This window comes from Prunus avium, chromosome 6 (genome assembly GCF_965620075.1).
Source record: "Prunus avium chromosome 6, drPruAviu1.hap1.1, whole genome shotgun sequence".
Taxonomy (NCBI): domain Eukaryota; kingdom Viridiplantae; phylum Streptophyta; class Magnoliopsida; order Rosales; family Rosaceae; genus Prunus; species Prunus avium.
The window spans coordinates 37300676-37323631 of record NC_142289.1 but is presented as its reverse complement, the minus strand read 5'-3'; the positions used below and the strand labels follow the sequence as shown (position 1 = coordinate 37323631).

The 22956-nt window shown below is 38.1% G+C and overlaps 4 protein-coding genes across 5 annotated transcripts; 2 read left to right on the top strand and 2 right to left on the bottom strand.

Moving 5' to 3' along the window:
* Positions 1–1266: 1266 nt before the first annotated feature.
* Positions 1267–5938, top strand: LOC110760140 (weak chloroplast movement under blue light protein (DUF827)). The gene is made up of 3 exons (XM_021962336.2): positions 1267–1726; positions 3107–3315; positions 3905–5938. Exons 2-3 carry the CDS (start codon positions 3139–3141, stop codon positions 5687–5689), a joined length of 1962 nt encoding a protein of 653 aa, XP_021818028.1. The 5' UTR covers positions 1267–1726; positions 3107–3138; the 3' UTR covers positions 5690–5938.
* Positions 5939–6646: 708 nt separating this feature from the next.
* LOC110760167 (uncharacterized) lies at positions 6647–10266 on the top strand. The gene is made up of 5 exons (XM_021962381.2): positions 6647–7162; positions 8417–8502; positions 8595–8900; positions 9045–9128; positions 9497–10266. Exons 1-5 carry the CDS (start codon positions 6788–6790, stop codon positions 9951–9953), a joined length of 1308 nt encoding a protein of 435 aa, XP_021818073.1. The 5' UTR covers positions 6647–6787; the 3' UTR covers positions 9954–10266.
* Positions 10267–12663: 2397 nt separating this feature from the next.
* Positions 12664–16222, bottom strand: LOC148294141 (uncharacterized). 2 transcript variants are annotated; one of them, XM_088255052.1, is made up of 2 exons: positions 15197–16222; positions 12664–14683 (listed from the first exon to the last, which is right to left on the bottom strand). In XM_088255052.1, the coding sequence occupies exons 1-2, from the start codon at positions 15361–15363 to the stop codon at positions 13588–13590; spliced, it is 1263 nt and encodes a 420-aa protein (XP_088111178.1). In that variant the 5' UTR covers positions 15364–16222; the 3' UTR covers positions 12664–13587. The 2 variants fall into 2 exon arrangements, with proteins under 2 accessions (XP_088111178.1, XP_088111179.1); XM_088255053.1 differs by having other exon boundaries at positions 14845–15334.
* Positions 16223–16372: 150 nt separating this feature from the next.
* Positions 16373–20834, bottom strand: LOC110760157 (SEC14 cytosolic factor). Its single transcript, XM_021962366.2, has 11 exons — positions 20465–20834; positions 20339–20367; positions 19347–19430; positions 19180–19233; positions 18617–18694; positions 18388–18441; positions 17858–17917; positions 17679–17774; positions 17380–17481; positions 17179–17259; positions 16373–16894 (listed from the first exon to the last, which is right to left on the bottom strand). The coding sequence occupies exons 1-11, from the start codon at positions 20517–20519 to the stop codon at positions 16574–16576; spliced, it is 1014 nt and encodes a 337-aa protein (XP_021818058.1). The 5' UTR covers positions 20520–20834; the 3' UTR covers positions 16373–16573.
* Positions 20835–22956: the final 2122 nt, after the last annotated feature.

The window sequence follows — 22956 nt, the reverse complement described above, 5'->3', positions numbered from 1 at the left end:
AATGGTATAGGGTATATTTATAGTTTTATGTCTATGAATGGGTATTTCACTAAATTTCTATTCTTTTTTGTTTTGTTGTATTTGCTAGAAACATTCTATAATTTACCATTCCCTCTTTCAACTTGACGACCTCTATGGTATTGAGAAGAGATCTTGATAAAATACTAACCTAGTTTTATTGGCTCTCTAGAGAAAGGGTAAGAGTGGAGGAGATGCCAAGCAACACCACCTTCATACCAATGACTCAGCCAAAGGTCAAACACAATCTTCCAAGTTAGGAGATCATCTCATGCCTTTGATTTTGGGACAACATGGAGGTAGCTTCCTTCAAGATGTCTGCATCTACAATGCTTTGTCACTTTAATTGGGTTCCAAGAGTTGCAAACTCTGTCTCTGTGGCACATGAATTTACAGCTTTTATGGTGTTATTATATCCCTCTCCTGAGTTAGATCTTTTGATTTTATCCCAAATAATGTCACAAAGGTTGTAAATTGTAATTAGGCTCTTCTTGTTCAACCAAATACATTTTCAAGAAAATAAAGAATACTATATAGTGTATTTATGTATTTTGTATTCCCACCAATAATTTCAAGAAGAAAAAAGAAGAAAAATAATTATTTTAAAAAAAAACCATAGCTAATTTTTTTTTTTATTGGATCATTTATCATTTATTATTTATTATTTATTATTAGATGAATGAACCATGGATACACTTGCAAGTTGCTGGTCTATTTTCAAGTCAACCATACATAATCCATTATCCAAACCCTTATCACATCACATGAGAAAAATAGGAACATGAGCAATTAGAATTATTGGTGTGACATTTTAGCAGATGAACTTTAGGGTTAGAGAGAGAGGGAGAGAGAGAGAGAGAGAGAGAGAGACAAACAACTAAAGGGCAAAAAGGCAAACTAATAATCTAATTCACAAGCCAACTAAAACCCATCTCTTTCTCTCTTGTCCAACCTTCCCCTTGGTCCTAGTCACCAAGTCACACTTGTCTTGGACGGTGACACGTCATCACATGTCACTCCCCCCCACACCTTCAACAACATAAATTCATAATGCAAGCCCCAATCCTCTGCAGTGTGCTCCCTACACTTGTTGAGCAATTGCTTTAGAGCATTGTACCTTTAACCAGCTGACCCTTTCATTGAAAAGAAAAAGGGTAAAAGGATCTTTATAGTACAACAGGCGCATGCACAAAAAAGACAGGTAAGGACAAGATATTCCACGAGAGACTTCCTTCGTTCTCTCTTTTTTCACAGACTGACCTGCTGATATAAAATTTGTCTCCAACAGCTTTCGAATTTTCAAACCTCCTCTCTCTAACACTGTAGACTCTCTCTAACCGTTTCTATTGTCCAAGAAAAACAAAACCCATTTCTATTTCAAACCCAAAGATTGGTTCTTCTTTCCTCTTTTTTCTCTTTCAAAGTTTCTTTCTATTTTTCTTTATTGTTCCGCGAAAACACCTTCTCTGCCGAGAAAGTTTGAATTTTTCTTGGGAATTATCGTCTGGTCCTGAGCTCTTCTTGGTGGGTTTTGGTTCTTGGGTCGAGAACTTTACAGGGTTTTGGCTTTTGAAGAAGATGAAGATCGGTGAAGATGGTCACAGTTCGTCGTTATGTGCATGATCGCACTAGCGCGTTGGCTTCGAGCTCTGGTGATTTCTAGGGTTTGTGGTGCGTAGATTTGTGTGGCTTTGATTAGGGTTTCTGGGTAAGCAACTTTCACCTCTTTTCTTGATTCTTTGCCGCTTTTCAAATTCCTCTTTTTCAGCTTTGTTTGATGGCATTATTGTTTGATTCTTCGCTGAATAATTGTAAAGAAATCTAAGAGTTTTTTTATATTTATCATTTTGGTACCTTTTAAATTTGTTTTTTAGTTTCAAGACAGCGTTTTTTACTTGAATTTTGTAAGGACTATTTCATTATTAGAAATGACGAGTTGTTAAGTATCTGGGCCCATTTCTTGAAGGATTGGTTGTCATAAAAGGTATAGATGTATCATGATTAAAGTCGTTTGCTGAATATTTATAAATTTAGTTCTAAATCATTGAACCAGTTGTGGTGAACCGTCGCCAAGGCTTGTTAGATTGTACTATGAAAAGTGAATTCTATCTCTCTTTCTTTTCATGGGTTTCCGTTGTTTATTCATTTTCAGAACTCTGGGAAGTAGTTTTGGAAAAATGTCTAGGGCCTGTTAAATGATCGTGTCAAAATTTAATTGCCCCATTTTAATGTCTATAGAATTTCGTATGTGCATCCAATGTCTGTAATGAAACGACAAAGATGGTGCGTCAATGGGAAAATTGGATTTGTGGCCTTTTTGAGATTATAGACAAAAAGGGTGAGTTTCACCCATAGTGTGGACTGTCTTATAACTGGTATTGGTGGGTTTTTCATGTTAACTAATTGGCTATGCCATCGTTAACCTTTTTACAACTCTTCTGAATATGACGGAACATTAATGTGGTGCTGGATGCACTTGAGACCTTATGAGATGGATTTTGTAGGATTCTTTTATTTGTGAGGTGATGAGAAGTGGTGGGACTTTTGGGTGGTGGAACTGGGTGTATTGTGAAGAAGAGCAGTCTCAAGTTTAGGGTTATGGGTGTGAAAGACTGACTTTTCTTCCCCTTGCTTGAGTGTGTGAACGTGTTGTATCGAAAGGCTTCTGTAGAATTGAGTCATACTTCATACTGGTGCCATAATGAAGGCCAAGTTTTAAATTGATATGTTGCAGCATTCCCGTTTGGTATTACATAGCTGCAAAAGGTTTGAGAAGGCCTCAGTTAATGAAACTTGGACTCTGCATGGGTTATTAGTATCAACCCTTGCCTTAGATTGTGAGTTTCTTTAAAATTTCAAAGCTCCTCTTGGGAATTTTAGGCCATTTCTTATGTTAATCTGTTTTTTGACCCTTGTAATCATGTCTTATGAGGCCGTATGCCTTGCCTTTACTGTTTGTATGAAAACTAATGAGTATTTTGTTGAATTACATGTTAAGTTGCTAGACATGTGGGGTTGGCCGCTTTTGGTAATCCTCATTTCTCCTTTCCCTAACATCATTTTGTAAAAATATGTTTTCCATTTTCAGCGAGTAGTTGAACTATAATAAAACAGAGCAGTATGGTTGCAAAAGACCGCCAAAGTGCTACAAGCTCTCCTAGTCCTAAAGTGGAGGTGGGAGAGATCGACACAAGGGCACCTTTCCAATCTGTTAAAGATGCTGTTACGCTATTTGGAGAAGGCGCATTCTCTGGGGAAAAACCTGCCATTAAGAAGACAAAGCCTCATTCAGCAGAGGTATTTCTGATTCCTTACTCTTCAATTTAGGAAGCACACGTCTATATCTATATTTGACAATTGGAAAGTATATTTTGCTTCACTTGTTGGTTGATTTTATTTGTTTTCCACAAGTTATTGGGAAGCTGATGGTAGTGAACATACATTTTCTCTGCGTTTAAAATTCAAATAAGCTAGAGATCTTTTTTAACCAGAAAAAAAAAACAGCTTATTGTTTGAAACGGTTAGCAAAGGTTATTCTGTAGCAATTTTGTTGGGTACGTCATAGATGGTTTGCATGTTCTGTAATTTCAATGCATGTACTGAAGTTGACCTTCCAAATTGTGTGAACTCAATATTTCCACCTTCCATGAGTATTTATTTAGTTTGGAAGCGACTTCTACAAGGAAGTTGTATATTTGTAGCTATGGATGTGAATGATTATCTCACTCGTGTAATATTCCATTCAATCTCTGATTAATTGGAACTCTTCATCATTGTGAGGTTATTAACTACCACAGAAATTCTACTCATTATAATGCAACAACTGTTTGGTCAATGCATGCTCTTCTAATATCCTGTGTTTTTTTGGTGTGATGTTTCAATGCAGAGAGTACTAGCCAACGAGACGCAGCTTCACCTGGCCCAGAAAGAATTGAACAAGTTGAAGGAACAACTGAAGAATGCTGAAACTACAAAAACCCAAGCACTTGTGGAGCTTGAAAAAGCTAAGGAAACTCTTGAGGATCTGACAAATAAGGTGACTTCCCTCAGTGAATCTAAGGAATCTGCAATAAAGGCAACAGAAGCTGCAAAAAGTCAGGCAAAGCAACTTGAAGAAGCAAACTCTGGCAACCTTGCTGGAACTGATGGTGCTTGGAAACAAGACTTGGAAACAGCAAGAGCACAGTATGTGAATGTGATTACTGAACTTAATTCTGCAAAGCAGGAGTTACAGAAAATCCGTCAGGACTGTGATGCATCCTTGCAAGCAAAAGTTACTGCTTTCAAGCAGGCAGCAGAAGCTGAAGATGCAGCCAAAGCAAATGCGGAGAGGGTTACTGAGCTCTCCAAGGAAATTTCAGCTGTGCAGGAATCAATTGGGCAAGTGAAGCTTGCATCTTTGGAAGCCCAGCAGGAGCAAGCGAAGATATTTGCTGAAAAGGATGTCCTGAGGCAGTCGTATAAAGCTACCTTGGAAGAGTCAACAAAAAAATTGCTTTCTCTGAAAAAAGAGTTTGATCCAGAACTTTCTAGAAACCTTGAAGCGCAACTTTCTGAAACGTTGAATGAAGTTGGAGCTCTGCAAAAGCAAATGGAGAATGCAAAGGCTTCCGATTTAGATTCTGTGAGAATTGTCACTTTGGAGCTGGATGATGCTAAGGAATCACTGCATAAAGTAGCAGAAGAGGAAAGCAGTCTCAGAAGCTTAGTTGAAGCACTTAAGTTGGAACTTGAGAATGTGAAAAAGGAGCATGCTGAACTGAAAGAGAAGGAAGCGGAAACAGAATCGCTTGCTGGGAATTTACATGTGAAACTGCGGAAAACCAAGTCTGAGCTTGAAGCATGCCTAGCAGAAGAGTCTCAAGCAAGAGGTGCTTCCAATGAAATGATAGCTACACTAAACCAGCTATCCTTGGAAACTGAAAATGCAAGGCGGGAAGCAGAAGAGATGAAGATTAAAGCAGAGGAGTTGAGGAAGGACGCGGAAACAACCAAAATTGCAGTAAAAGAAGCGGAGAAGAAGCTGAGACTTGCTTTGGAAGAAGCTGAAGAGGCTAAAGCAGCTGAAGAAAGAGCCCTTGAACAGATTAGAGTTTTATCGGAGAGAACTAACGCTGCTCGAGCATCAACTTCTGAGTCTGGTGCCAAGATCACTATATCAAAGGAAGAGTTTGAATCTTTGAGCCGAAAGGTTGAGGAGTCTGATACATTAGCAGAAATGAAAGTGGCTGCTGCCATGGCTCAGGTGGAAGCTGTGAAGGCTAGTGAAAATGAGGCCTTGAAGAGGTTAGAGGCAACGCAGAAGGAAATTGAGGATATGAAGGCTGCAACTGAGGAGGCCAAAAAGAGGGCAGAAATGGCTGAAGCAGCCAAAAAGGCAGTGGAAGGAGAGCTCCGAAGGTGGCGAGAACGGGAGCAAAAGAAAGCAGCTGAAGCTGCATCACGGATATTGGCAGAAACAGAGATGTCAGTGGAATCATCCCCACGCCATTACAGGATTCAAAAGCAGAACCCTCAAACGAAAATTATTGAGGCCCGGAAATTGGACAAAGAGAAGACGTCTGTTTCTAAAAAAACACTTTTGCCTAATCTGAGCGGCATGTTCAATAGAAAAAAGAGCCAGGTTGACGGCGGTTCCCCTTCTTATCTCCCTGGTGAGAACCCCCTTTGATGTTTGTATTCTGCCCAGACCTTTGTGGAACTATGAATACTGAAGACATGAACAAGTTTGGTTGTGTCAGCATTTTGTGAAAATTCTATGATCCTAGTCTGTTTGTGGAGGGAAAAAAAAAAGAGAGGATTGTCAAATTAATGAGCTTGGATGTAAATCCAGGGAGAGTGTGATTTTGTATATTGGACAAACAATTCTTGGATTATCTGTTGAAGATTTGCTGTAGAAATCAAGTGTCGACTTATTTAAGCCTTTTGCTTTCATTATTTGTAGCAATGGTCCCTCAACACAACACCCAATTGAATGACCAATGCAACTAATATTTGAGTTGAGTGACCAAAATGTAACTTCGAGTATAATTGAGGGACCATTTCTACGAATAACCCTATTCTTTTTGGTTGCAGCAGGTACCAGCACCCCATTTATCATTTTAATCCACCCTTACATCAAAACCATGGTTCTTTCATAACTTGCTCCGGCCAAAGATTAAAGTTCAAGTTGATTGTACACCTAAACAACTACAGATTATACTTTTGTTCAGTGTTATATTTATTCAAATCTGAATCTGGGTTCGTAAGATTATTGTTTTTATTGTAAAAACTTAAAAGATTTTGAGTACGGACAAGATGAGCAGGCGTGGCCTCTTCTAAGCACACAAGTCTATATACATATACTTGTATTTATTATATTAACCAACTTGCATATGGAGTTTAGGCAAGTTGGTTAGAATAGTTCGTTTCTTTGCATCCGAGATTGATTTCTCTTCTCATTCTTTTTCATTCAACATTGATCTCTCTTTTCCTTCTCTTGTATTTGAATTCGATCTCTCTTTCATTTCCTTTGTATATGAGAGTTCGATCTCTTTTACCGTAATTTAAAATAATTAAGAGTAATTTAGATTACTATGGTTAGAAATAGAAAAGATATCACCAACAAAAAAGACATACCGCACATCAAAGAGATTCCAATAATAAATGCACGTGTCGTAATTTTCCATTCGGTGACCAAAGTCTCACTGAGAGCCCATCCCACTCGCCACTTCCCATACCACTGGAACTTTTGCAGCCCCTAAAAAATTCAAGCTCAGTACCAACAGCCATGGCCAGCGCCAGAGACAGAGACGACTCACTCACATTCACAAACCCATCAACGTCTTCCTCGCCAATCATCATCTCTGACCCATTTGACAGCTTTCTCTCCGACCCAAATTCCCACATCGGCAGCGCCTCCGGGAGCTTCCAGAACGAGGGTTTACTTGCTGATACTAGCAGCGATGCCGAGTTTGGGTTCTCGCGCCCTGAGTTTCGGACTAGCCAACTCGCCGGGACCGTCGAGTTTTACCAGCGCCACGTGTTTTTGTGCTACAAGAACCCTCAGGTCTGGCCGCCCAGAATTGAGGCCGCAGAGTTTGATCGATTGCCAAGGTTGCTCTATGCCGCGGTAATGGCTAGGAGGGGTGATATGAAGAAAGAGGTATGCTTATTTTGGTTTCTGTTTTGATGGCGGTTGGTGTTTGATTTAGTGAATCTAAGTGGGTATTGCTTGCTTTTTAGGACTGAATTAGAGGAGGCGTGTTTGATATTTGGTGGTCATTTTTTGTTTGTGGTTGATCTCAAATTCAGTTGGTTGAAATGGGTTTTATTTGCTTTGTGGATTGCTTGTTTTTGGAGGGGTTATTTCCAGGTGTGTGATTTACTGTGTTGTATATACATTTTGATCAATCGAGTGGATTGCGTATGTTTTTGAATTGTGTAGTTTGGTGCTTTTGTGCTTTCAGGTTTAATGCGGGTTGCTTCTGAATGTGGTGAATTAAAATGGATCTTCGCTGTTTGTTAGATTGCTTGTATTCTAAGAATGATTTGGTATCTATTAGCTTGAACATGAAGGGTGTACCTTTTGTACTTTTAGTGGGGTTTTGTTTTGGGTGTCCTTTTGGGGTAACGTTGGAGTCTGCTTGTGTGGAATTTTCAGAATTCCAGAGTGGGTATTGTTAGAGGTTAGATATGGATAAATTTGAGGTTGATGAATGAAGTATTTGGGTTCTTGAACAACGGTTTTTTGAGTTTCAATGATCCGTATTTTATTTTTTACCTTTTTTAATAGTAAGAAGCGATTATTGTGAAGAATCTTTTTGGTCTTTGGTGTTTACTTGTGGTTTTAGAATGTAGTTGAAGGAGAGGGAATAAGGTGAACGGTATCATTTTGGAAATAAGTTCAAAAGATTAAGCCCCAGGCATCTTACAAGATAATATAGGAAGTTGGTATGTAACAAAACTTTATCAGATACACACCAACAAAGTGTCTCAAACATGGTGTAGAATGATCTGACCTATAACATGATAATTTTTCAATTCTCTTCTGTGTTTACTTCTATGTGACAATCTCTTTGCATTTGATGATTATGGGATCGGTATGGTGGGAATTGTTTTCCACTAGACTGCCATTCTCTACGAATTTTGTTTCATAATGAATGGAATGAAATGAAAACAAGTAGTAGATAAGTTGCGTAGCCAGATGAATGAATGATGTGATGTTGTTATGGTTTAATCGTATGCAGTTGTTTACTGACCATTGCTGGCAGTTGGATTTACTAGCTGCACATTCTATGCTGCTTAAAATAGCATGTCATAACCAGTTTATTTATCTCTTTTTTTCCATAATTGGATGTATAATTTTGGTTGAGGTTAACAACTCTTTTTTGTCTCTTTCATCTCTTTCCTCTTCTAGACCCGCTTAACAATATGTGAAGGGCACGATGGAACTGAGACATCCAATGGTGATGTATTAATTTTCCCCGACATGATCCGATACAGGTCATGTACGAGTTCCATTGGAATTCTTTTACATACACTCTTGATCCCCTTCGAAATTTGATACTGAAATAAAATTAGGGATAAAATTGCAGGAGATTGACACATTTTGATGTTGATACATTTGTTGAAGAAGTTCTAGTGAAAGATGGTGAATGGCTGCCTGGTACTCCTGAAACTTTGAAGGGTTCATATGTTTTTGTATGTTCTCATGGGTCTCGGGATCGCCGTTGTGGAGTCTGTGGACCTCCCCTGATCACTAGATTTAGAGAAGAGATAGAATTACATGGTCTTCAAGGTAAAGTGTCTGTTAGCCCATGTTCACACATTGGGGAGCATGAGTATGCAGGAAATGTTATTATATTTGGACCAAATTTCAACAGAAAAGTCACTGGCCACTGGTAAGGGGAATTGTGTCTGTTAATTCATTTACCTTTATTTCTCTTTTCTGTTATTATTGTCAGTAGGTATAGCTTTTCACTCAATTCAAATTCTATTACTTGGTTAGTGATATTTGAGTTAGCTGATCATTTTATTTCTGATAGGTATGGATATGTTGCTCCAGAAGATGTACCTGTATTGCTTGAGCAGCATATCGGGAAAGGAGAAATTTTGGACTGGCTATGGAGGTAATCCTTTTACATCTTCAATTCTTTCTCATAATTCATAGGCTGGCTTTTGAAGCAGTTTTCTCATGATTCTGAATCAGATTATATCTGTGCTGGCTCTATTGTTGAAACCATGTTTAGTTGTACAATATGATCTTAGAGGAAGCTCCTCTTTGGTTCCTAAATCAGAGTGGTTGGCTGTGCAAATTTATTCTGATTAGAACAAGAAGAAATTGAAAAATAAAGAGAAAATAGTTTGTTTAACGTGTGTAAAATTAGTAGCTGCAAATCTACTAAAGTGGTCACTCTTCTTGTTTGAGTTTTTGTGTTCCTATTGTATGCATGCATTATGGAATTATGTAGAGATGGAATATATGGTCTGGTTTCAGAGGTCAGATGGGTTTATCAGAAGAACAGCAGAAGAAATCTCAAGAACTAAGGCTCCAGCTTAATGGCGAGACAAATGTGGGAAAAAGCGCTACAGAGTTTACACAACCAAAGGAAAGGGAAATGAATACTAGTGTATGTAGATCTCAAGTTGAGATTGGTGGATGTTGCCAGGAAAATAGAAACTCTTCTTGCTGTCAGAATGCTGTGTTCATAGAAAAGTTAAACAGTCCTGATTTGAATGAGATGGCAGCAAAGGAGACAACTGACAAGAAAAAAAGCAGCAGGAAGCTACTTTCACGGATCAATAACGGAAAAGGGGCATCCATGCGCAAGGTTTGTGCTATGCCGACTTGGTTTCAGAGCTGGGAGCGTGAAGATACGTATGCAGCTTTTGCTGTTGTTTGTGCTGCTGTGTCAGTTGGCATTGCTTACAGCTGCTACAAACAGTTGAGATGAAAACTTGAATCCAATCTTTGTGTTGTTTGATCATATTACAGGCTAGAGTGTCAACCCTTCTCAAGATTTTATGAGAAGTCGATTCTAGATCTAATTGGTAGGCCCCTGCGGAAAGCTCTGTAATGTGCTTATAGAAGAAGGGAAAGGGTTTCGGCTACGTTTGTGGATGTGTAAGAACGCTGGTGGGGGATACTTGAGTTGTGTTTTTCTTCTTTGTTTTGGGATATAATTTGTACTTGTGCATATATATATATCAATGTGTTACCGAATTCATGTTTTTATATTGACACAATCTTCAGTATGGTATTTTGGATATTCATCAATCTAACAGGGAGAAGGCTGTTTCAGTACTTTCTTGTAACGTTGGAATGGAAGGAATGTTATTCGGAAAACAAATTTACAAATGTCTTTTTCCATGCTGAATTCACTGAAAAAAGGCATTTGTAATAATGATAATGCATGTATATTCGTACCACTATAATTTCTCCTAACATTGACGTTCTCCAACCATAATAATTTAAGATGCTTATGCATATTATGCGATAATAGGAATCTTGGGATCCTCGCTGTAATTTATTTCTGTTATAAAAAAAATCATGCAAGATACCAGTGAACAATCTGATGGGCAGTAAATCTTAGCAAACCTTTAAACCCGTCAAGGGGCTTCTTTCCTTAAGTTTAGGCATACAATAAAAAACATTCTAAGGTTTCCACTGTCTAGTCCTGTGCATTAGACAAATTAGATCTACACCAAAACACCCTAGTAGTCCCCTGTAATCTTATTAGATGAATTTATAATACAATTATTATAATTATTAATATTAATTAAGAAAAATTGTCGCTTCTAATAAAATTAGTATATAAAAAACTGCGTTAAACGAGATATAGGAAACATATATATAGGCCATTTAGGCCATGGATTAAACGGGATACAACTACGTCACTTATTGTAGGAAACATATATGCAGGCTGTGGGAGCAAATATTTTCGTCTCCAATCAGAGCGAGCCACGTGGAAAAGAAGATTATCCCTTAAATTAATTAATTAAACCATTTATTGGGATAATTGATTAATCAGGATAATATCTTAATTATATGGTATTATCTCATAATTAATAAAGATAATACCATTAATTGGGATATTATCATAATAAAGGGATATTATCTTATAATTAATGAGATAATATCAATAATTTAGTTATTATCTTATCAAAGGGATAATATCTTAATTATCGGGTATTATCTTATAATTAAACGAGATAATTCAGATATTATCCGACTCGATCTCTACGAAACCCTAGCCCCGAGGCTACGAAACCCTAGCCCCGAGGCTCCTATAAATAGATGACTTCATTCATCATTCAAGGTACTTCAAAAACCCTACATCTAAAACCCGAGAAAATACCCGAAGCTCTCTCTCCCTCTCCACTCTCCACTCTCCATATTTTCTCCACACGGCTCCGGCCACCACACACGGCTCCGGCCGCCCGGTTTACACCATACAAACTCCGTACCCTTTGCTTAGCTATTGTTTTCCTACAAACACTCGAACTAACTTAGGCATCGGAGGGCCTTTGGCCAACACCCCCCGGGTGTGGTCTATTTACTCCAGTCTTTTTTACAGGAATCGAGGAAGAGAGAGAAGGAAGATCGAAGGTTGAAGGATCTAGAAGCGAATATTCTCCCGCGAGATTATTTGCACAAACATTTGGTGCTTTCATTGAGAGCACGAGTTATACTCAACGCGTGCTCAAGGAATCCGTTCCTCCTATTTTCCAATCCACCGAAGCCTTCCAAACAACCATGGTTGGAAGCATGAAAATACCAGCTTGTACGCATCCACGGTAGCTTCAGACCTGGATTCTTCAGTGATCGGTTCATAATTGTATATCATTTTGTACCTTTCTAGCTTATGATTTGGTTATGTTTTTGAGTTAAACTTGTGCTTTTAATCCTTTTTGTGTTTATCTTTCAGTTAATTGACATTTAGGTAACAATGATGACTTTGGATAGGAAATGATGCAATCCATGCATGTTATGGGCTGATTGGCATATGAGGAATATGAGCTTAAAGACAAACTAATTTTGGCTACAGCCCATTTCCAGCCCAGTTTCGTAGGTCAACTTATTGGCCTTGGATCAGAATGTTGTGGGGCTCGGATGAGGTGAAGATCTTCATGAAAGTTGTTCAATTGGGTGTCTAGTATAACATATCCAAAATTCAGCCCAATTGAACATATGTGGAGTCCTTAACCCGTCCAACACTGAACCATGCTCAGGAGGATTTGCAACTGCCAGCTTTGAGCCTTGTCTCCTCCTTTAAGCCATGTGCCTCACCTATGCTGCAACTGACTTTGGATCCAACATAATGAGTGAAGTGGGGAGGCATTCCAGCTATGAAATTCTAAAGGAGCAAGTTGGTACATGCTGGAGTTATTATAGAGAAAGCATGTGCATGCATGTAAAGCAAAGAAATGAAATGAAGTCAATTCCAGTCTCTGTTCGGCAGCCAACTTGCAAGGCCCAAAACGCACACTTCTACTGCTCCGATGGGAATACTTTCTTCATAGAAGTTGTTCCAATGGGTGTCTAGTATAACATATCCAAATTTGAGCCCCATTGGATAAGTTTTGAAACCTCTGGCCTTCCTACACCAAGTCTGGTTCAGAAGACTCGTTTTTGTTCAACAACCAAAAGAAGACCACATGGGTTGGCAGCAAAAGGCAGCCACAATTGATCACCTTTGATCCCATGTGAAGAAAGCTTGAGGTGCAGCAAAAGAAGTATGGGATGAGATTGATTCCAACCACACTAACATAGACAAGATGAAGTGTGAGTTATGGGTTGTATTAAAAGAGGAATTGTGGTGTTGGATTTCATCATGTTGTTCCTCCCTCTTAACCCTATAAATAGAGAAGCCTTCAAGCTTCATAAATCACACCCCAAGGGGGGGAGCTCTCAACACTTCTCTAGAGCTCCCTTCCCTTCTCTCCCTCAAAATTCTCTTAGTTTCCTTTCTAGTTTTCAATTGTTGTAATGAAATTCTGAAATTCTGATTTAGTTTTTCTTAGTTTCACTTTACTTTTCATTGTAATGTACATTCTTTCTTAAGTTTCAAGTTTAATTAGTTTCCAAGTTTCAATTATGGTTTTTGTTCTTATTCATTATGCTTATAAGTTAATAGGCTAGTTTGAATGATTGATCACCATTTAGGCTTGCATGTTAGCTATCTTGGTTTGAATTAAGAGTAGACACCATGCTTTAATTCGAATTGAACTATGAATAAGAAGAGTATGTATGGACATTCGACAACAGGGATTAGATACATGCTTGGTTGTTTAAATTGTTCTTCTATGCTTAATGGGTTCCTAATGCTTAGTTTTAGGTTAGACAACAAATGATCAAATTAGGGAATTAGGAACACAAGGTTATGACCAAACACCATGGCTTAATCATACTTTAGCTAGAATCAATCCGTTAATCTAATTGAACTTGGGAACTTATTTGCTTGAGTTATTTCCTTTTTTCTTGTTTTATTTATTTTCTTTTTCATTTCTGTTTTATGTAGGGGAAATGAATTGGATCATTCAATCACCAATCCTCGTGGGATCGACCTCGCACTTACATATGCTATACTACCAAACGGCTCGTGCACTTGCGAGTATCACAAGTTGAGGATGCAGTTGAAACCATTTTGGTGCAGCTGAATCGACGCAACATTCAGCAGACTCATGATAGGCACGAAATCTAGCCAAAAACTTGTCATAGCTGTGAGAGATGTCGGCATTCTTGCGCTCAAGATGGAAGTAAGCATCTTTCCGACTAGCCAAGTCAGCAACAGAAGAGTTAAGCTCGGAATCCTTCTCAGCAAGGGAACTCTTTAGCTCGGATATCATCGCCCTCAAGTCAGACGTCTTCTTCTCATAGCGAGCCTGCTCAGCAGAAAGCTTGCAAACTAACTCGGCATTCTTCTTCTCCAACTCACTGAGCTGAGCAGAAGAGGGGGCAACAGCAGACGAATTTCGAATGGTCTCAGCAGCAAAAACAACTCCTTTTTGAAGCAGATGAAGTGTTGCTTCCCTTTGTTTTTCCAAGGAAAGACTTGAAAAGGTACCAAGATCACCAGCTTGACGGATTTGATCAACCAGCCCAGCACAAGCGGATGGACTTGATAGAAAGTGCGTCTTGAGCAGATCAGACACGCCTACATCCCCTGCAGGACTGGACTTGTCCACCTTGGGATCAGCCGCTGACGTTGTAGAAAAACCTTTCGCCCGAGCAGATGACTCTTTCGCTTTCTTAGCCTCTGCCAACCTCACTTCCAAAGGAATTGGTGGCGACGAATCAACTCCACGCTTGATTGCTCGTGACTCAACAGCAGGATCATGGTGGTTGGGTGGATGAGCAAACCTCCCAGATCGACCTCCACTCTTTGACTGGGACAAACGACCCGAACTTCGGATATGAACATCTGCATCTCTTTGCCTCTCAACAGGTGAACTAGATCGCGCACGGACTATTTCACGGAGCAGATCACGATCTCCACACTCATCAGCAAGAGGCTTAAGGGGGACATCCTTAATGTTGCGCATACCACCAATCTTCTTGCTATCTGCACCAACAAGATGTTTGACCCTTGCAGATGACGCTAGAGTAGCTCCTACTCGGGTCTTCTCAGCAGAAGGGAGCTTTGACTTCCTACCATCTTCAGAAGACATGATCAACAGACAACTGCAAGAAGAGAAGAAAATTCTACATGTTAGAATACACAAGAAAAAATAAAAAATAAAAAAATAAAAGCTGGCAGAAAAAGAAAAAAAAAGGAAATGGCCCAGCTTGGAGCAGCCCAACGCTAGCAGCCCAGCGCACCCTCCAACTCGAGCCTATCTCACCAGCAGTGCATTTGGCCCAGCACCATCGCAGCCCACCTGGCGCACCCATGCGGCCCACGACACGCTAGCGCGCGAGGCATCAGCGCGCGCCTCCTGGCCCAGCTCCCGCATGCGTGGCCTGCTTCCCAGCTCAAGCCCACGACTCGCAAGGCCCAACGCCTCTTGGCCACTGCTCCGAAGCCCAGCGCCTCAATTTTTCTGCCTTGGGCTTGGCTCCTCCATGCTCTCTCCTTGAGCCCAGCACTTGCACCAGGCCTTATTGCGTTAGCTCCAACCCATGCTGGACCACAACCTTGCTGCCAAAAAAGACAAAAAATATATACGAATATATATTTTTATGGGCTCGACTTACTTTGGATGCACGGCAACTCCTCTCTTCGACAAGCAGTACAAATTCTCCAAGATCTTTCTCAAGCTAGAAAGTAGAGAAGTTAAGTTTGCGATGTGAGAAAGAGTGAAGAGAAGCCCTGTATCTATATAAGTTGGACAACCCGGGTCAAGAAGGAATCGCAAGCTCATTCCTACTGGGAATCCAACTCCAAGAACAGTCAGAAGCCTACTCTAATTGGGAACCTGATCTGCAAAAGGAGTCCAACTCGCAGAAGAAAGCCCAGATACAGTTGGAGAGTCCGAAAAATAATTTCATTTCCTACATGCCACACAAGCGCCATGCAGAAGCTGGGGGGCATTTGTGGGAGCAAATATTTTCGTCTCCAATCAGAGCGTGCCACGTGGAAAAGAAGATTATCCCTTAAATTAATTAATTAAACCATTTATTGGGATAATTGATTAATCAGGATAATATCTTAATTATATGGTATTATCTCATAATTAATAAAGATAATACCATTAATTGGGATATTATCATAATAAAGGGATATTATCTTATAATTAATGAGATAATATCAATAATTTAGTTATTATCTTATCAAAGGGATAATATCTTAATTATCGGGTATTATCTTATAATTAAACGAGATAATTCAGATATTATCCGACTCGATCTCTACGAAACCCTAGCCCTGAGGCTACGAAACCTTAGCCCCGAGGCTCCTATAAATAGATGACTTCATTCATCATTCAAGGTACTTCAAAAACCCTACATCTAAAACCCGAGAAAATACCCGAAGCTCTCTCTCCCTCTCCACTCTCCACTCTCCATATTTTCTCCACACGGCTCCGGCCACCACACACGGCTCCGGCCGCCCGGTTTACACCATACAAACTCCGTACCCTTTGCTTAGCTATTGTTTTCCTACAAACACTCGAACTAACTTAGGCATCGGAGGGCCTTTGGCCAACACCCCCCGGGTGTGGTCTATTTACTCCAGTCTTTTTTACAGGAATCGAGGAAGAGAGAGAAGGAAGATCGAAGGTTGAAGGATCTAGAAGCGAATATTCTCCCGCGAGATTATTTGCACAAACACAGGCCATTTAGTGACTTATTGTAGTCACTTCGACGATAGTGGTGATTGTTGGCTAAGTCCTGATATCTATTAAACCTCCTCTAACATGCTAAAACTCAAGCTCGCTACAAAGACTCGATTCCACGGTGGTATTTTTAAACGTACACCAGATTACATTGTCCTAAAAAATATGCATCGAGTTGATGCAAGCATAAACTAATACATAGAGTTAATTTGATAACAACATTCCTGCCTCATAGCAAAGGAAGTGTTGGGTACAGCGTAATGTGGGCTATAGATGCTAATAACTACCATTAAAAATTTCAAGCACCATTGACTCTTAGGCCATTTAGTGACTTGGTGAGCCCATTTTGATTTCCAAACTTGTGGAACTCAGTTTCTATGGTCTTTGCAATCTCTGCACCTTCGTGGTCTGTCTCGGGGAAATTAACATGGAAGGATCCCTGCTTGAGTGGTGCAATAGACTCTCTAAGGACAGCTTGTTGCTTGACAAAATTGTAGAGCTCTTGATGGAAAGGATGGTCGAAGGAGAAACAATTGTTAGTATGTCCATTCTCTGAATGCCGAGATGACCCAGAGCCCTCTTTTCTACAAAAATGTGGGAGGGATGCATAATCCATGATCTGCATGCACATTTTCAGGTCAAGTTGTCACCACCAAAGAATTAGAACAAACCACAGATGAACAGATGCAGATGGAAAAGAACAAGAAATGTTTTGGTCCTTTTGGAGCATAACCATCAGCCATGAACGAGACAGCACATAGTTTAACCTATGGTTGAAGGGAAGTAGATAACTTCGCAAAGATTTCGGAGGTAGAAGACAACACCACAAGAAGTTGAAATCTAGAAGTAGAAATAAAGGAATAGGAAGTCTATGGTGAGATTTGAATCAAAGAACATGCTTACTTTCAGTAACTCATCTCTCCCACAACCTTGAAGAACCTGGATTTTCCTCCTTGTCCTTTCTTGCAAAAGAGGCTTGACCACCTGTCAAGAGTTTTACACAAGGACTTTGTCTCAAGATGGAATACCCACACCAACACATCATCCTTTTCTTTATTTTTCCTATGTATTATTTCAAAGTGAGAGTTGTTAAGACGCACAAACCTTCCAACATGCTGAAAATATGTATGGGACATTAACAACATAGTATGTATCTGTCTTCTCTGGATAGTTTAAGTCATCTATTGTAGAGATAACAGTCAAAAGCTGCATCAACAGATAATACAATGTCAATCTTGTGTGCAATATGGATGATTTTTGAAAAGTGGGTAAAAGGTAAAATAAAAAAGAAAACAATAATCTAAACCCGTAATACACAGCCACGCTCATCAGAGTATTTGTCATGCAAAGAGGATTTTGTCAGGTCAGAGAACAATAGAGGCTCCTGCTATACTAAGGGATACCTTTATCTGGTTAAGTGCTGAGAGCCTTAAACCAGTCATATCCAAAACCTTCACACATGTTCCAATATATTGTCCATACTTCTTTGTTGCGGAAGGCTACAACAAAAGGAAAAAAAAATCAGGCTACAGATATATTTTACCTGTTAAGAGGATGAGATTAAACATTCTCAAGTACTCACTAAAACAACACGATCTCTGTATTCATTCATTTGGATGTGTGATTGGACATAGTAATTTACCTACAAAGACACAGAATCAAACAAGTAAATATCACCAAAAGAATAATAATATTACAAAAGGACATACAAAACGCAACTAGCTTTATTTTTCAACGAAAAGTACAAGGATACATATAGCTCATACTTTAGAAAGTACATGTATCTGTGTACATTCATGTTAAAAACCTACAAAAACATATATTATCAAGTGTACCAATATCCATGAGTAATGTATAATAAACTTCATGTAAAGTCTCAGTACCAACAAAAAATGAACATTATGCCCATAAATTCATAAACCTGGTGTTCTTTCAGGTCAAGCATATTATACATTTCCTATTTGTAAGAAGTGCATATGTGGCCTACCTAATAGCTTAAAGCCCAAGCGCAAAGTTATATTGATGGTTTCCAGAATTGCATATCAAAACCAATGATACAAAGTTATTGATGCCTAAGAAGATTAAAGACAGAACAAACTATATTATTCTTACAGAAGCTTTGTCAAATGTGCTGAGCCCCAGACCAACAGCAATGACAGGAAGACCCTGGAATAAATTAATAGGATGAGATAAAATAATACGTTAGAAATTAAAGATTAAGGACCATGAGGGAGCAAAAGTTAATAAACTTCTGCAGCCAAAAGAAGAAAGATTCAAGTGGCCAGCCTTTCTTGTACAAGGTGGCTGTGGCATGATAATTCCATGTCATAAGCAGGACTACCTCTTTTGAGTAACCTGACAACCCCACAAGCTGAGAATCTCGCACTACTCTGTACAAATCAGTAGGGATGATTGGTTTCTGCATATAGCAAATAAATGCTTCGTTACCACATTAAGAATAGTCACTTTTCCAGCATGGTTCAAGTATCAATGTCTCGATAAATTAAGCCAGAAATGCATGAATCTTAAGAAGGAAAATGGAAATTAAAAAAATTCCATAATTTATACGTCTAACTTTAATGCACTTTCCCTACCAGCGAATGATAGATTTCTTTGTAATGAATAATTTCCATTCCGCCTTGTTACTCAATCAGTTTGGTCTAATACGAATACACTGACCATTTAATGAATAATCATTGATCATGAATATGCGCTCTTTGAATGCAATTGACAGCAGCATAATTGTCCAAGAAATAATTAATTCATCAAGGCTTTAATAGTTTCAGGTTTTTAAATGCAACGTTTCACAAAACATATCAGACAGACGGGCGTCAAACAGAGAAATCACGTCAGCGGTCAGAAGATATCATGTTTATCTGGTAATTTCTTATTGATAAAACTCACCGCCAATATATTGTCAATTTCACTTTGGATCCTCCATTGTAAACAGTCAATCAGCTGGAACAGTTTAGGCATTGTTAGCAAAACATACTAAGCCAAAGATAAACAACAGCTTGAGATTAAAACCTGAAACAATATAACTATTATTAAGTAAGCTTGATGAATCTAACCATTTTATGGGCTTTTCCAACATTCCCGTCCCTAGCTTTAAGAAAACGCATGAATGTCTCATCTGGATATCCCTGGTGCACATTCTGAAAATAAGAAGGCACTATTTGAATTTTGAGTTGCATTTCATTTATGTAAATCATCAGAAGAAAAAGGGGCACAATTATCCTATTTGATTTGAGAATTCCAAGAAAAACAAAAATAATCCTCAAAACCATGCTATATTTTCTCAAAACTTTAGCTTGGCCAATGCCATCTCTCTGATTTTCCTTTTGCTTTCTTTTTCTCTACTCATTTTTTCTTTTTCGGTTAGGATCCTTTGCCTCTCTCTCTGATGCAATAAAGAACATTCTTCGGCTGATTAGTTGAAAAAACTTAGAAAGTACAAGCCCCTCCCCCTTCCTTCCGCAATACGCAAAGAAAGGACTTCGTAATGCATAGTCAAGAATAGAAACAAGTGCATCATTTCCCAATTAGATGCAGTACGGTTCAGTTAATTAACTTGTCAATCACCCTTATAAAATAAAATAGGTTCGTCAATTCAGAGCATTAACCTGATACTATATGTGCACAAAGATTTTAACTTTACTATCCAATACAAAGATCATAGAAAACACTAATACTTTCCTCTCACTAAAGGCAAGATATGAAGTTTCCTCCCCCCAAAATGCAAACAAGATCAAGTCTTTCCTTCCCTCCTCATAGCAGATGAACTTCCATGGTAATTAATCTAAATTCACAAATGGATTTACCCAGCTCAAAAAAGAAGAAATAACAAAAATGCATGACATCAGAGACTCAGATCAAATCCACAAAACTGATATATAATCTAAACAATTAAACCGTCGTCAGTTGAGTAAAGGATTTTGTGTTCTAATGTTGCAGATCATTAAAGTAACAAAATTTAAGAACTCCAAACTCTTCGTTGTTCAATCTTTTGACCAGCATTTAAACACAAAACAGATCGAGAAAACTTAAAGAGACACTGTCTAACCTCAAATGTGTTCTTCAATGGCTCATCAACTGTAAATTCAAAGAAAACAAAAGGAAAAGAGGAAATATTAGCAAATATAGATCAAATAAGAGGATCAGACATATTTCAAGTGGATTTAAAGCTCACCTTCTTCCATTAACAACTGAAATTGCTTGATCGCCTCCTTATTGGCAATACCCATTTTCTCTTCCTGTTCCTTTACAGTGATCGAAACAATAAGACCGCAAATTTAGCTGAACAATATGAAAAAAATACAAAACTGGGTTTGCACCAACTTTCACTCTGATCCTCTCTCTCTCTCTCCTCACTTCCCAGTGCTCTAGATTACAAAACTAAAACTGATTCACCAAAATCTAGGGAGAAAGAAAGAGAGAAGTTTAAAGGTAGTAGAGAAAACTTTGGAGAGAGAAAGAGAGAGAGAGAGAGAGAGAGAGAGAGAGGGGTGGGGTGTCCCTTTCAAAACTCTGGTGCTTTTCTGAGCACCTTACCTATGATTGAAGCTTTTTTAAGGCATTTGTTAAATATTTATATTATTTTCTTTCATAAAACGAGTGGTTAAAAATAGAAAGAATGTGAAAAAGAAGCATATCTAAACCAACGAGAGTGGTTTCTTCCGAAGAAAAAAAAAAAAAACTAACGAGAGTGGTTTGTTGGTATCTTCATTTTCAAACCATATTTTTTTTTCTAGACTTTTTTGTTTCTTTTGATGGCATATGAAATCTGTCGATTTGATCGAATGGTCTAGTTCAGGTTGGTTTGGAACTCACATTTTTATCAATAAAGTGAATTCATAATAATCTGTGTGTTTAAACAAAAATGTGACTTTTGACCAAAATAAAAACAAAAATATGACTGTCGGTACCAAATTTCATAATTTTTACCGGTAGCTGGCTATATAGAAATAGAAGAATTCATGAATGTTGTCAACCGGGGTCTAATACAGTGGAGATTTGCAGATAAGATCGTCTCATGTTCAAATTTTCATGACATTTTGCTTGTGTGTATGAGAAACCTTCATTCCTTGTAGTTTGGACTATCGCTTATATTTATAAAAAAAATAATAATAATAAAGAAGAATACATTATATTAAAAAATATAAGGTTAAACCAGAAATGGGTTGATAAAATAAATCATCAAGCAACTACTTTACTTTGGTCATAAATTTCATTGATGAATTAAGGCATAACAAAGTGCCAACTAGTTGGTGCTGGTAGTAGGTTGATAAAGCCAAAGGGTTCTAGACAGATTTCGTATCTACTAACATAATGTTAACTGCTTAACTCGTTGACCGTCCTAACAAACAAAGTGCATACACAAGTTTACATCCAAGATCATCTTCTTTCCCTTCACAAAATCTTACTATTTGTAAAAATTAGAGGATTTAAATCCGTAAGTATAAATAAGATGCAAGATAATTTATAATGTCGTAGAATTTTATACATATGTGTGTTATGTTTTATTGCGCATGACACTCCATTACAAACGTGTTGTATTTTATTGTATATGTAATTTGTTAGGGCTATAATATGTTGAACACACATAACGTCGGACACGCTATAGTTTTATGTAGAATGAAAAAATTGTAAATATAATGCATTGTATTAATTTCTAATAAATAAATAAAATGAGTGAACTTTACTATTGTGATGAATTTCGCAATTAGTCCGGATCAGAACCATTAATTTGTTTATGAAGAGTCACCATTAATTCTACGGATGATCAATCTAGTAAAAACGAGAAAACAACTTATTACCAAAATAATTTCCTTTTGACAGCGAATGCAATTTTTATCAAAGATATTTTTCCATAATTTTCCCATTAGATTGTAAAATCGGAAACGTAATTGATGGAGGGGCATGCGGCGACAATTCAAGACAGAGAGAAAAAGTCATAATAAAAGACTCAAATTTGACAAAATTCGATTTGAATTGAATGAAGATTTGAATCCAAGAAACGTCTCACCCATTCCAGCCCATCTCAAAATTAAAATTTCCATTTAAAACCGGGATGTGTGTTTTTGGGGTGAAAATATTTTCATGCTCCAATAATTAATCCATAATAATTGGGTTATGGTGGTCGCCACCATGTGCAATGTGCATCACATCTTTGAGAAAAAGAAATAAACCCTAATTCATTGATCTTAGGCGCAATAAAAAAAAACAACACACTATGAGTAGACGTGGATTATACCAGTTGGTCAATATAAATGTACCCATTTATACCTAAGTTTGAACTCGTCTTCTCGTATACCGGATAAATATATAGTAATTTAAACTATTATTTATATTTATGAATAATTCAGATACATGTGTGATAAATGGTTGACTCTCTTTGTCATCTCTTAATCTCTGAATATATGAAAATCCAAAATAGTGGTCATCTGGTTATTGAAATCCAACATGTGCACACATGCAAAGCTGGTAAGATACTTTAGTCTATTCGACGAAGTAGCCATGTGCATGAAAGAGGACTGGGACTCTGTTGCCTCTCTTGGTGGATTGGTTGGTAAGTAAGTATTTTATTAAATTAAATTAATATCAAGGTTGAAAATGCTGCTATTTTTTGACCAAACCCTCTAAAATCCATTTATTTGTAAAGATTTCAACGTTTTAAACCAT